General features: G+C 40.1%; 1 protein-coding gene across 2 annotated transcripts in view; it reads right to left on the reverse strand.

Moving 5' to 3' along the window:
- Nucleotides 1-1228: 1228 nt before the first annotated feature.
- The window catches only part of LOC124620048 (E3 ubiquitin-protein ligase RNF123-like), a 159358-nt gene continuing 145758 nt past the window's right edge, over nucleotides 1229-14828 (reverse strand). For both annotated transcript variants that reach the window (XM_047146724.1, XM_047146716.1), the window contains exons 16-21: nucleotides 12488-12627; nucleotides 12208-12396; nucleotides 11960-12125; nucleotides 5654-5794; nucleotides 4364-4541; nucleotides 1229-1777 (exon numbers count right to left, since the gene is read on the reverse strand). In XM_047146724.1, coding sequence (XP_047002680.1) covers nucleotides 1657-1777; nucleotides 4364-4541; nucleotides 5654-5794; nucleotides 11960-12125; nucleotides 12208-12396; nucleotides 12488-12627 — 935 coding nt within the window. In that variant the 3' untranslated portion in view covers nucleotides 1229-1656. The remainder of the gene's footprint in view (nucleotides 1778-4363; nucleotides 4542-5653; nucleotides 5795-11959; nucleotides 12126-12207; nucleotides 12397-12487; nucleotides 12628-14828) is intronic.

Here is a 14828-nt window from a genome sequence, read left to right on the forward strand (position 1 = left end):
ACTTATCACTGCTGTGAATGTACAGAGGTGAATATTTTATGTCCTTTGAAATTGAGGGGTCAATGATACTTTAAGAACATTGTTTAGCATTTCTTCTGTTGCTGTATATACGCTTGACAAAATAATTTAACTAGATAGATAAAAAAATCTACTCACAAAGCAGCAGCAGAACACACACATAAAAGAGAATTGTAATTAGGCAAGGTTTGGGAGCCAGTGGCTCCTTCTTCAGACAGAGGGGTTGAAAGGGAAGGAAGAGGGGTGAAGGAAAACAACTGGAGAGGTCTAGGAAAAGGGGCAGACTTTGTGAAAGTCACACAGAACTGTGGGTTAGGGGAGACTTGCTGCACAGGATGAGAAGGAAAGATTGAATCAGTCTTTCCTTTTCATCCTGTGCAGCAAGTTTCCCATGACCCACTGTTCTGGTCGATTTTTCCAAAGTCTACCCCTTTTCCTAGAACTCTCCAGTCCTTTTCCCTTCAACCCTTCTGTACGTATACTTGGACTGAATGCTACAGTAGTGTCAACCGCAAAATGAAGTAATATTGCTTGTTGTATATTATATATTTTGTATATCGTTAACATATACTAGGAACAACAGCAGATCTACGATTCTGTTTTGGGGAACCCTGTATGTGATTGCTCACCAATCAGAAGACTCTCCCCTGATTACGCTGGTTGAATTATTAAGTAAATTCTCTGCATTGCCAAAGCTGCAAAAATTCTAATTCCAATAAAAACATAGCACTTTTTGAAACTTCTAACTAGTAGAATGACTATATAAGGATGATTTGAAAATTAGAGAAATTCAATTTCCTACAATGGGGAATCCAACATCATCCTTTCCAAACAGGCAGAGATGGTTGGTGGGGGGGAGAGGGGGGGGGGGGGAGTCTGGCACACCCTGTAGTTTCTGTCACACATTATAACATGCCTTAGGGAATACATATACAGACAGAAGTGTTTAATAATGGCAGGATGAACCTCCTGCCTAAACAATTTAGAATATTGCGGCAAAAGTCTACATAAATATAAATGTTTAGCTGTCTACTTTTTTCCAAAGGGATGAAAATAAACTGAAACCACATTCTTTTTCATACAATCTCATTACATTTTCTGTCAAAAGAGAGAACAGTGATATTTTATAATTATGCAAATCATTTCAGTCTTCACAGGACTGAAAGGATGTATCATATTAAACAATTATAAACAGAGAAATAAATTAATAATATTTATGTACAATATAATTTAAAAAAGCTTGATACGTAAATTCTTTAAACAAGTTCTGTAGACATTAAAACCAAGAGTGCCAATTACTTAAAAACAGTCAGAAACTTTAGTTTCACCATTGAAATTTTATCCAGTTTAGATAGCATAGTAACAATCAACAAGGATTTCAAAAGATGGGAAAAAAGCACACAAAACGAAATCAGATTCAAAATGTAAACACAATGACAAAAATTTGTAAATAAATGAAATTAAATAATTTTGCTGAATACCAACAGACTATATTTTTTATGGTCTTGTTATTGTAATGAGATGGTACCAGTTTTGCAGTTTTGTTACAATCGGTATTATGAACTGGAAAGATGGCACACTGAAAACCATGTCTTACACAAATGTCACATCAACAGAAGTATTAATTATCTTGTACATTCAGTCTACTTCTGTAGTACAATCATGTAGAATTTGGCCATCAGGGCCAATAACAGTTTGTATGGGGGTTTTGCAAAAGAAGCAGTCTTTGGCATTCATCAGATGGTGAGCAATGCATGATCTGAAATGTAGAGCAAACTGTTGTCCAGAAATAATTCACATAATTTTAGTACGGAAATGAAATATTTACAATAATTAAAAAATAAGAACTGTAATTTCTACAATGACATTATTCAACCACTGAAGAATAAAAAAGGTATTGGTATGAAGATTCACATTTCATAATCAACTAATTTCTCTCTAATAATAGAGTAACTGTGATAATTATACTTATATACTCAAAAGTATTGACAACAAAAATGCATATTGCTGGTAGAAATAATATGCTACATAATATGCTCAGAAAAGTCACAGCTCACCTACCACATAAAACAATGATAACAACGTGGACACTCACTAAGTTAATTACCTTAGCTGTGGAATGATTTAGACTATTCCCCTCCCCCTTCTTTTCTGTCAATACAATGATCTTTAGAAATGAAACATGAGCTTATTTTAATGTGAATAGTAAAAACAATATATGGGTCTTACCAAATGGACTGTTTTTGGGAATCAAAAAAAAAAAATCAAAATTTGGAAAGCAAGATAATCATCTGTAATTGTACCAGGATCCCTTACTGCTTGATGCGGGTCTGGAAGATCTAAAAAGGCCCATAGATCTCAATATGCTTTCTGCAGTACAGTTTCGTTACAGAGGTTGAATAATAGTACAACGGCAATCAGTTATTAAAGTAACTTTATACCCCATATATCTGATTTATCACTCTTCAGAACATTGAGAAAAGAGAAGGAAATTAAACATAAAACAGCTAAGGAGCTTCTCCCCCATCCCCAAACTTCCCCCTGTTATGTACATATCTTTATTTTTACAGCTAAGTACTATTTTACTACTTCATATATAATAAAATCACAGTACTATAATTGTTGCTGGTTTTATTGCAACTCCCAGAAAGAAGATAAAGCAGGCTCAGTCTATCACTGAATTCTTTCCAGACTAATGCAATTGTCAGACAAAGTGGCAAAGTTACTAGTGTCATTAAAAGAAAGCGGTCTTCTCAGAGGTGAGAAAATGTCACTAAAAACTGTGCTGGAAAGGATGGATTTCCTTTACAAAGCACTAAACGGATGCAAAGTCCTGTTAGAAAATGCACATACTGTTATGGCTCGAAGTATATTCTTGTACAAAATTGTGGGCCAAGGCATTTATTTGATAATAAGGCTTGACAAAGTGTGAGTTAAGCTGGGGAAGCTGTCAATAATGCTGGACGGATGACACTCCAAGCAGTAGTGGTCATCAACCGACCAGAAGGAGAGCTAGATTACTTGTGGTCCATGCAGGCTCTTCCAGTGGTTTCGTTCCTGATGCACTTTTAGTTTTTGAATCCAAAGAGACAGATGATTACCATGAAAGCATGGACCATACATGATTTGTTGAGTGGCTTAGAAAACTTTTAAAACACTTTCCTGTACCTATAATAACTGTAATGTATTATGCTCCATATCATTCAGTGCCTCTGAATGAAGCTCCAATCACAGATAATTGAAAAAAAGTTATGGTGCAGGGTTGCATTATATTCACTTGTTAAAGAAAATAAGCTTACAATGTCTACAACTGTAGTAGAAAAAATCACCAAGGACCAGACTGCCGCCATATCACTGCCATTTCAACCCTACTGAGGTATTATGAAGTGATGTGAAGACAAAAATAAGGAAAAATAAGAAGTCCTTTACAACAACAGGGGTGGAAAGACGTGGTGAACCTCTTACAGCTGTGGATGCATCCTTGCGGAGGATGAAAGTCGAGCAAGTTGAAAAACTTATCCAAGCAGCACAGACATGGGAAGGTATCATCAGTGACCATCAACAATTAATGACATGTCTTGGCAATGATGACGACAACGATGGTTTTGGCGCTGACTCTAGCAATAGTGACAATGGGAAGCTGGGTGCAATTGCGCTACTGTCACCACAAATTGGCATGTGGTAAGCTATGAATAACAGTTATTTATTGCATCACTGTCATAAAATGAACAGCCAGAAGTTACAATCTTGCTTAGTATTTATTTTGCATACTATGTTTTCAAGATGCAAGTCATCATCAAATGATTATTTCCTGTATTTCTTTGCTCCATTGTCAAAAACATGTATTTTGTCAGGCTTAGGTCTACATTATTATGTGATTGTTTATTTGCTGTCACTGTGATAGCAACTCTAAAACTAATTCTTACATTGTTATTGCTCAATAACAATTGCTTAAGAGATGGAAAAGAAAACGGTATTATCTGCTGTGTCTATTGACACTGCTGCTGCAACATTGCTATTGTAGTATAGCCAACCTAATTTGACATAATGCAAACTGCCAAATGCAATGTTTCGACGGCACAGGTATACACTGCAAGAAGTCTAGAACATAAAGACGGTAAAATAATAAACACAAGTGAAAAAGTGAGCAAAGGCAAACCCTCATCTGCAGCTGGTTTGAGGTTAGGTGAGCGCACAAACACGTGTGCGTGTGTGTGTGTGTGTGTGTGTGTGTGTGTGTGTGTGTGTGTTTTTGTGTATGTGTAAGTGGAGGGATGGACAGAGGATAAAAGAGAAAAGTAGTATAATGACTGCAGACAGACAGAGGCATCACCTTGTTTCTTACCTGCAAGACTGGTGGTTGCATGGTTTAAAAGTAGCACTTATTGGAAAAGCATAACATATTGTACACAAGTCATCCTCTGAAGCAATTTTTACTTCAGAAATTCTTCGCTGGTAACTTTCCAACATTCGTATCATATACACTACATGACTAATTTCTTCTTCTGTCACAGCCTCGGGATCTGAGAATAAAGAATACAGACGTTAATTGTACCAAAAGGAAAATTCACTCAAAACCTACAAAATTACAAGAAGACAGAATGCCTGTTACATTAAATAGGCCATATGGATCCTCTAGCACACTACTAGTTTCCATGAACTCTGTAGTTGGGAACTATCCCTTCAACATATCCTTGCAACCTGCCACAGTTCTGAATCTAGCTTCCATCAGCATACATCCCCTTTTCCCCCATTTCTATCTGAGTAGTATTTATTTAGTCAGAACTTATTCTGTTATTTTTTTCCCTTCAAGTTTCTCACTTTTTGGTTTCTTTCCATCTCCTTTTTCACTTTCCTGCTAGTTCCTCTTAGTCCATCTTCACCTCTTACTCTGTCCTTGTGTCATCTTTGGACTTAAGCTGTCAGTATACTACCTGTGATCTCCTACTGGTTCTCTAACATCTGTCTCATCCTTTTTGTCTCATACATACATACATCACCTTGTACCACATCAGATGGATCCATCTCAACCTGGATCTGAGTGACTTACCTCTCATTTCTAAGACTCTCCAACACATCTATCTTTTCTGCCACAGGAAGGGATAAACTTTATCTGATTTAAAAAATATCTATCCACACTACTTGGAATTTTGCCTCGTGAAGGAAATGTACTGGCTAACCATTCAGTCTACTTGTAATTTTGAAAACAGACGCTAAGCTTTCTTCTTTTGCACATGTTCCACAACACTCACCACAAATTTAACAACTCTGTCAACACCGACATGCTACACAAAGTGCTCAAGACAAAGTTACACAAATACTAAACCAAGGGCAGCAACAACTTATGACAATGGACGTAAAAATGATAATCTTGACAACAAACTTTATTAAGACAGTGGACCACATAGCTTTAATGACTGAAATTATGGAGATCTCGGGGTTACCTGTGGTTAAAATGAAATATGAAACAAAAGCCTTTACTGCACACTTATGCTTTTTCATCACACATCATGTTTTCCGTTTTAAATCATGTGAACTTATAAATGGAAGTAGTATGTAAAAAAAATACTAAACCATGAATTAATGTAAAATTAAAGATAAGAATGGATTTGAAATTACAGAAAATGTCACTTACAATTCCTGAATGAAAATGGTTTAGGATCCAACTTCTGGCGGCTCTTCTCAGCATTACCAAGAACAAAATGTAAGGAACTCATCTGAAAACTTGGCTCTGATAGCAAACATTTTGACACCTTGGGCACAGTTTCTCCTTTATCTAAAACAATTGCAAATCATTTCAATTTGGAAGAAACAATTTGTTAAATTAACAACAATAAGAAGAGAGAATGGACACTATTCACATAAAATTATGGCAAAGATACATTTCCTGCAAAGAAAAAGGAGATAAAAGGTAATGAGAGAGCAGGGAGGTATGCTAGTGTTTAAAGTCCTGTCAACAAAATGGTTATTGTCAGTAAAGTTCAGGCTCAGTGGCAGGATTGTGGCCTTATTTAAAATGGTCCTAACTACTACCTTACCTTTCTGCCTGCCTAACTAACATGACTGTTACTGGTTTCCTTAAGACAGACTGGACAATGGCTAAGAAGGGAATTAATCACAGCCTATCCAAAGAAACCACCCCATTATCTGCCTGAAGTGAGCTAGAGCTCTTGGGGCTTTGAGAGCGCATAGAGATTACTTAACAATTCAACCAATGTAATCAGGGAGAGTCTTCTGATTGGGGAGAAATCACATATGGGGTTCCCCATGGCAGAATCATAGGTCCACTATTGTTTGTAGTATATGTTAATGCCATACAATATACTGTTTACTCGAATCTAAGCCACACTGTTTTTCCAGTTTTTGTAATCCAAAAAACCACCTGCGGCTTAGAATCGAGTGCAAAGTAAGTGGAAGTTCTGAAAAATGTTGGTAGGTGCCACCACAACTAACTTCTGCCATCGAATATATGTAGCGCTACACAGGCATGCTTTGTAGGCACAAAGATAAATACTGGCACCAAAACCTCTGCGTCAGTAAATAAATTTGGGGGGGGGGGGGGGGGGGGGGGGGAGGAAGAAGATGGAAGACGAGCTTTTTTTCTCCACCCCGAGTTTCGACCACTGCATTTTTATACATTATCCAACGAAGTAAATACAAATTCTGTATTGTTCATCTTCGAATGTAGCAGCATTTCAATGTACTACGAAAATCCAACTAACAGGACTGTTTGGGATGTTTGTCAATATGGTCAACTCTACGTTCTGAATTTTTTCCTACCTGCGAGAAGAGGTGGCTGCTAATAGGAACTTTTATGAATTGTGAATCATACGGGGAATTCTCTTCACCATAAGAATAATACAAATATAAACATTTTGCCATGTATCTTTCATGTTTGCTGCTATCTCATTTAAATCCTGTCTGCCTAATAAACTACGAAACTAGAGTGAGACAACAGCAAATGCGGAAGAATATACATATCATGTCACATTTATATTCGTATTATTCTTATGCCTAATAGTGATACAGTCAGAAATGAAGCACGGAAATTGACTAGATTTATAAATCTAAGAGGACTCTAATTTCTGTGCAGAATGTAATGTACTAAAGAGGCATCTGCAAAGATTTTCAAATGGAGAAAAATTTTCGCTAAACTCTCGTTCAGAACATCTTCTACCATACGCAGTCTATTATTTGGTTCTTGTTGATCATTATCAAAGAAAGCAGCAGTGTAAGTAACAACTAATAGCAGTCTCTTGCCATTGTTTCACTAATGAGACGATTCCTCTCTCTCTCTCTCTCTCTCTTCTTTAATTGTAAGCGGTGGTAGCGTGCACAAAAGCAAGCCATGCCACGAGTGGTGACAGGCTGTAAACACTCATTATCAGAAGCCAGCTGGAGTGGCCAAGTGGTTTTAGGATCTATAGTCTGGAGCTGCGCGACCGCTATGGTCGCAGGTTCGAATCCTGCCTCGGGCATGGATGTGTGTGATGTCCTTAGGTTAGTTAGGTTTAAGTACTTCTAAGTTCTAGAAGACTGATGACCTCAGAAGTTAAGTCCCACAGTGCTCAGAGCCATTTGAACTCATTAACAGAAGGCGACAAACAATGCACGACACATTACAGTAATGCATTTTCAGCTTAGAGTGATGTAAACACCTATAACAAAGAGAACGGCACTTATCAGATCAAATAAAAATAAGCAGGCAATTCAAACTAGACGAAGCACGTGAAAAAGGAAGGGTACCCATATAAATACGGACGGAATGCCCGACGCATAGCAATGGCTACCTGGTAAAGCTTAACTGCTAAGCTTACAACTCGAACCAAACTACTGTAGCAGTATTGTCATTCATTCGGCCTAAATTGTGTCTCATATTACAATGGACCAACTTTGTTTCGATTTGGTGGTGTGGCCTAAAACTTTTCTCTCCCCTTGAATTTCGAGACTCAAATTTCTGGTGCGGCTGAGGTTCGGGAAATGTTTTTTTCCTTGATTTTGAGTCTCATTTTTCAGGTGCGGCTTAGATTCAAGTAAATATGGTATACAATATACAGTGAGCAGTATTGGTTCTTTTTGTATTGTGAGAACTACAAGAAAAACAGAAATGTGCATTTGGATAGCTGGACTGTAATTTAAATATCACTCCTACTGTTAAGTCCATTGCTCTCACCAGTCTCACTTGCTAAACGAGTAAAGGAAGGATATTACTTCTAACGATGATGCAGATAGATAGCATAACCTTTATGTAGCACAGGAATTTTTCAGTACCACTGAGAAAAATGAGAAACACATACATCAGATCATATTCCCCTGACTGGTGGTTGGGCTAATATGGTCCTGCATAGAATTTAATGGCTTCCAAAAGCCCTTAGGCTTTTTGGGGTTTTGAAACTCAATGCCCTAAATGTAATCTTTACAGTCTGGTCCTGTCCTTATTGCTTGTATCTCTTTGAATCCATGCTTCCAAGGGGCATTCTCTTTGCTATGTTACCTACTCATTTTAGCTTTTGTTTCTATTTCCCACATTTCTCTTCCTTGTACTGACAAACATAGTCAGAGCTCTAAAGGCTCAAAATACAATGGTTAAGTCTGTGTATTAGCTCTGTTTAGCACCCCCAGGAAAATAGGTGTGGTACACAATGTCTCCTCAGGAAGAAGCAGTAGCACCAGATATGCATAACTAGCTTTGCCTTTTTGTTCACAAACTCCAACAGGCTGTAGGCAGTGGAGGCCAAGTTGATGCTGTGTTTCTTGACATCTGAAAGACCAGCTTTACACTATCACCTCATAAACAAAACAAAATCACTCTAGGTACATACAAGCATAATGTAACAGTTACCTGTTCAAATAAGCCTTCGGTAGCTGCGCCTCATTCGGACCTGGCTGAAAAGTTGGTGGTGGGAACAGTTAACTACTAATAACGTGGTCCACACTGGATTTGCAGATAAACTGTTGTTTATTCAAACAAATTTTCTCCCCTATTCAGTTACTCAGTAACATAAATATTTAATTGTAATGTGTGGAAAACTAGTGCACAACAACAGCTACCTTAAGTTCTAATTGCTGTAATCTTATAAAAGAAGGAAGTCATTTTTGTCAGTCTATGGAAGGTTATGAAATGGGCAAGATCTGTGACCAAAAATACTGGACAATGTACCAAAGAAAATGTAGAAGAGTTTTCAAGTTGGTAACGGTATGGCGATTTATTAAATTTCATGTCTGGGGGTTCACTCCATGATTCAATGACTGTTTTTAATGACTTTCTGTGAACTTATAACTATTCTCATCGACAGTGTTTAACTGCTGCAATAATAACTAATGCAAACTGTGACAATAGTATGACTTGGAACTGTATTATTTCTAAATGACAGTTACTGTGTACATCGTTTACATTTCAATTTGACTGTTAGATCTGAAAGACAGTGTTTTAAGACTATTACAATGTGACAGTGTTAATTATTTGTTTGCTACATGTGAACTATTGTGTAATTTCAGTGTTAGGTTACTGCAGTGGCACAATCACATAATAGAACATCAAATGAGTGTATTATGTTGGTAACCATGTATCTGTACATAATTTATATAGATGAGACTGGATCTGACCATAAGCAGTTGTTCAGCCAACATCTAAATGCAATTAAAGCGTGCAAAGCACAAATCCAGTGTGGACCACATTATTAGTAGTAAAGTGTCCCCATCACCAACTTTTCAGCCAGGCTCGATGGAGGCACAACTACCAAAGGTATACTTGTACAGGTAATGGTTATATTAAACAAGGACTGAAGTCTTCTAAGGAAAGGGAGCTCAATACTTCTTTCTAAACATGAGACACATTGCTGTAAGTGAAAGCAGAGCTGGTGGTATATTAAGAGTGTATTAATTAGTTACCAGGGACATCAAAAAGTCTGGAAAGTTTTGTCATGTCACAATAAAACAGAGAGAATTCTGTCATTCCAATAAAATAAATATCTAGTCTCCAGATAGAACGATGTTACTATTGTATTTTCAACATTACTCATCAAACTAACGCAAATAACTTTTAGCACATATGTCATAACTATGATGCTAATCCATACTTTAGCTCAGAATGTGTCAAACTGCACTGGCGGGAAAAAAAGACAACACCAAAAAGTACATAATGTAGGGCAATGAAATTTTGAGAACACATTTGTCTAGGTAGCCTATTTAGGTGATTAACATTGCAAGATCACAGGTTAATGTTTGTGGGTACATTGATAACCAGTGAAAACACCAGAATGTAGAATGCAAGCATGCAAATGTGCATAAATCATGTTGTACAGGTGCTGAATGTCAGTTGCACTTGGTCAGTCAATACAGAGAAGGGTAAAGCTGTTCGTGGATGGTGCTGGAGTTGTCGCCCGATGATGTCCCATACGTGCTTGATTGGAGACAAATCTGATGATCCAGCAGGCCTAGGCAACATGTTGACAAAAGGGCTCTAAGCACTATGGGACTTAACATCTGAGGTCATCAGTCCCCTAGACTTAGAACTACTTAAACCTAACTGACCTAAGGACATCTAACACATTCATGCCCTATGCAGGATCAAACCTGCAACTGTAGCAGCCGCGTGGTTCCGGACTGAAGTGCCTAGAACCGCTTGACCACAACGGCTGGCTCAACATGTCGACACTCTGCATAGCATGTTGAGTTACACCCAGTATGTGGGTGAGTGTTATACTGTTGGAAAAAAAATCCTGGAATGCTCTTCAAGAATGACAGCACAAAACGTCGAATCACCAGACTGATGTACAGTTTTGCAGTTGGGGTGCATGGGTAACAATAAGAGCACTCCTGCTGTCATACGAAATTGTCCCCCAGACCAGAGCTCCAGATGTAGGTCCACTGTGTATAGGATGATGCACACAGGTTGGGTGCAGGTCCTCAACTGACCTAATTCAAACCAACACATGACTATCACTAGCACCAAAGCAGAAAAACTTTTCATCAGAAAACACAACAGACCTATACTCCACCCTCCAATGAGCTCTCATTTGACATCACTGAAGTCCCAAATGGAGGTGGTTTGGGGCCCGTGGAATGCACACTACAGGGCATCTGGTTCAGAGGCGTCCTGTAGTATGTAACAGTTTGTTGTGACTCTGTAGTGCCAACTGCTGCTCAAATTGCTGCTGCAAATGTGATACGATGCACCAGAACCATATGTTGAACAGGATGGTTTTCCCTCTCAGTAGGGCCATGTGGCCATCAGGGGCCAATGTGATGCAAATGTGATACGATGCACCAGAACCATATGTTGAACATGATGTTTTCCCTCTGAGTAGTGCCATGTGGCCATCCGGGGCCCGATCATCTTGCGACCACACATTCTTGTGACCACTGCTGCCAGCATCCATGAACTGTGGCTACATTCCCGCCAAGTCTTTCCACAAAAATGCAGAAAAAACATCCAGCCTCTCGTAGCCTTATTAACCTCATTCAAACTCAGTGAGGTGGTGATAATGGAATCTTTGTCACCTTAAAGTCATCCTTGACTAACATCAACTTCCCACGTCCAAACTAACGCTCATGATCGTCAAAGCGTGTATTTAAAGCAAACCTGATTTGCATCCTGATAGTGGCTCTAGTAGTGCTGCTCTTATGCAATTGGCACGTAATGTAAAGAGGCATCATCTTTCAGATGTCGAAACATACCTACCAACTTTTGTTTACGTCCCACAACTCCTCCTTGATGTTGCAACTTTTTTTCTGCCAGTGTATCTAGCTATAAAATTTAGCATTTCAACAGCATCAATCTATTACTGATTGATTACCACCATCAAAACCTCAACAGCGGGGTATGTATTGTGACATCCAATTGCAATTTTTTTGTGCATGTTTTTGTGGCTTCTACTTCCTATAAACAACTTGTTTATGAAGCTCCTCTGTTTTTAATTATGCATGATTTAATACTTGCCACTGAAATTGATCATGTCTGCTTCAAGAAGGGCCAACAATATACCAATGACTGCTGCCAAAATGGGAAAATGGTCAATAGTCTCTAGGTCAGGTATTTCCAGAATGACCACATGCTGGAAGCAACCAGCTGGAGAGCTGATTCTGTTCAATACCTGGCACAGCAGCTGAAAGAAACAAAAGACGATAAACAATTCATGGAATATCTGTTGTTCAGTGTTTATTTTACTCAACAACACATGTTCTAACCTGACACAGCCTTGATAACAGTGATTCTGAAGATTCGCTCTCTGGATTACTAAATATCTCTCTCGCTACAGATGCAACCATTTCAAGCACCCTGAGAAGTGACAAAGCTAAATCAAAATGTGTTGCACATATCCTCAACTGCCTAGATTCAATATATACTCTCTGTGGACGGTTTGAAAGGTTCTGTATCTGGAAAAAATACACAAAGACGTAATAGCTGCTTGCATATGAATACTTGATGAATAGTAATGATAACTCTTAACACAATAGACGGACTTACCTCCTGAAGCATGCCTATGAATTCTGAAAATACCCAGTTCAGCTGATTTAAGAGAGAATTGAGGAATGCTACAGAAGTTTGTTCTTCCGATAGCATGACATTCCGTAGACATCTCTGAAACACCTCGGATGGGCATGGCTCTGTAACACATTGAAACATATAGTTACAGAGAGTGGGCGAATTTTACAAGGTACATAGAAAGGTTCAAAACATTTTTAATGAATGCATCTCATTCATGTGCAGAAAAGTAAGGCTGTATTACTCAACGGCCAATAAACTTCTTTCTTTCAGAACTGGCTCCTTCTTCTCCCCACAAAACATTCTCATTCCACATGAACACATCGCTGGGACATTTCAAGTACTTAACATGAGCACAAACTGTGCTCCTCAGTTGGGGCAAAATAACATGCCTATAGGGGTAAGTTAATACCTCATAGTTGCAGCTACCTCAGCCAATCTACATCTACATGATTACTCTGAGTGTGGCAAGAATTATTCATATTATGAGATAGATTTTGTTGCCTTAGTATTCTTTGGTTGAATATTGGTGTACACAGTATTCTGGACAACATAATGCACTTTACACATTTAGCCACAGGTATCATATTCCACATCTACATCTACATCTACACTCCTGGAAATGGAAAAAAGAACACATTGACACCGGTGTGTCAGACCCACCATACTTGCTCCGGACACTGCGAGAGGGCTGTACAAGCAATGATCACACGCACGGCACAGCGGACACACCAGGAACCGCGGTGTTGGCCGTCGAATGGCGCTAGCTGCGCAGCATTTGTGCACCGCCGCCGTCAGTGTCAGCCAGTTTGCCGTGGCATACGGAGCTCCATCGCAGTCTTTAACACTGGTAGCATGCCGCGACAGCGTGGACGTGAACCGTATGTGCAGTTGACGGACTTTGAGCGAGGGCGTATAGTGGGCATGCGGGAGGCCGGGTGGACGTACCGCCGAATTGCTCAATACGTGGGGCGTGAGGTCTCCACAGTACATCGATGTTGTCGCCAGTGGTCGGCGGAAGGTGCACGTGCCCGTCGACCTGGGACCGGACCGCAGCGACGCACGGATGCACGCCAAGACCGTAGGATCCTACGCAGTGCCGTAGGGGACCGCACCGCCACTTCCCAGCAAATTAGGGACACTGTTGCTCCTGGGGTATCGGCGAGGACCATTCGCAACCGTCTCCATGAAGCTGGGCTACGGTCCCGCACACCGTTAGGCCGTCTTCCGCTCACGCCCCAACATCGTGCAGCCCGCCTCCAGTGGTGTCGCGACAGGCGTGAATGGAGGGACGAATGGAGACGTGTCGTCTTCAGCGATGAGAGTCGCTTCTGCCTTGGTGCCAATGATGGTCGTATGCGTGTTTGGCGCCGTGCAGGTGAGCGCCACAATCAGGACTGCATACGACCGAGGCACACAGGGCCAACACCCGGCATCATGGTGTGGGGAGCGATCTCCTACACTGGCCGTACACCACTGGTGATCGTCGAGGGGACACTGAATAGTGCACGGTACATCCAAACCGTCATCGAACCCATCATTCTACCATTCCTAGACCGGCAAGGGAACTTGCTGTTCCAACAGGACAATGCACGTCCGCATGTATCCCGTGCCACCCAACGTGCTCTAGAAGAACTACCCTGGCCAGCAAGATCTCTGGATCTGTCCCCCATTGAGCATGTTTGGGACTGGATGAAGCGTCGTCTCACGCGGTCTGCACGTCCAGCACGAACGCTGGTCCAACTGAGGCGCCAGGTGGAAATGGCATGGCAAGCCGTTCCACAGGACTACATCCAGTATCTCTACGATCGTCCCCATGGGAGAATAGCAGCCTGCATTGCTGCGAAAGGTGGATATACACTGTACTAGTGCCGACATTGTGCATGCTCTGTTGCCTGTGTCTATGTGCCTGTGGTTCTGTCAGTGTGATCATGTGATGTATCTGACCCCAGGAATGTGTCAATAAAGTTTCCCCTTCCTGGGACAATGAATTTACGGTGTTCTTATTTCAATTTCCAGGAGTGTACATGAATACTCTGCAATTCACATTTAAGTGCTTGGCAGAGGGTTCAACGAACCACAATCTTACTATCTCTCTAACATTCCACTCCCGAACAACGCGCGGGAAAAACGAACACCTAAACCTTTCTGTTCGAGCTCTGATTCTTCTTATTTTATTTAGATGATCATTCCTACCTTTGTAGGTTGGGCTCAACAAAATATTTTCACATTCGGAAGAGAAAGTTGGTGACTGAAATTTCGTAAATAGATCTCGCCGCGACAAAAGACGTCTTTGCTTTAACGACTTCCATCCCAACTCGCG

The sequence above is a fragment of the Schistocerca americana genome, chromosome 1, assembly GCF_021461395.2.
Source record: "Schistocerca americana isolate TAMUIC-IGC-003095 chromosome 1, iqSchAmer2.1, whole genome shotgun sequence".
NCBI classification, from domain to species: Eukaryota; Metazoa; Arthropoda; class Insecta; order Orthoptera; family Acrididae; genus Schistocerca; species Schistocerca americana.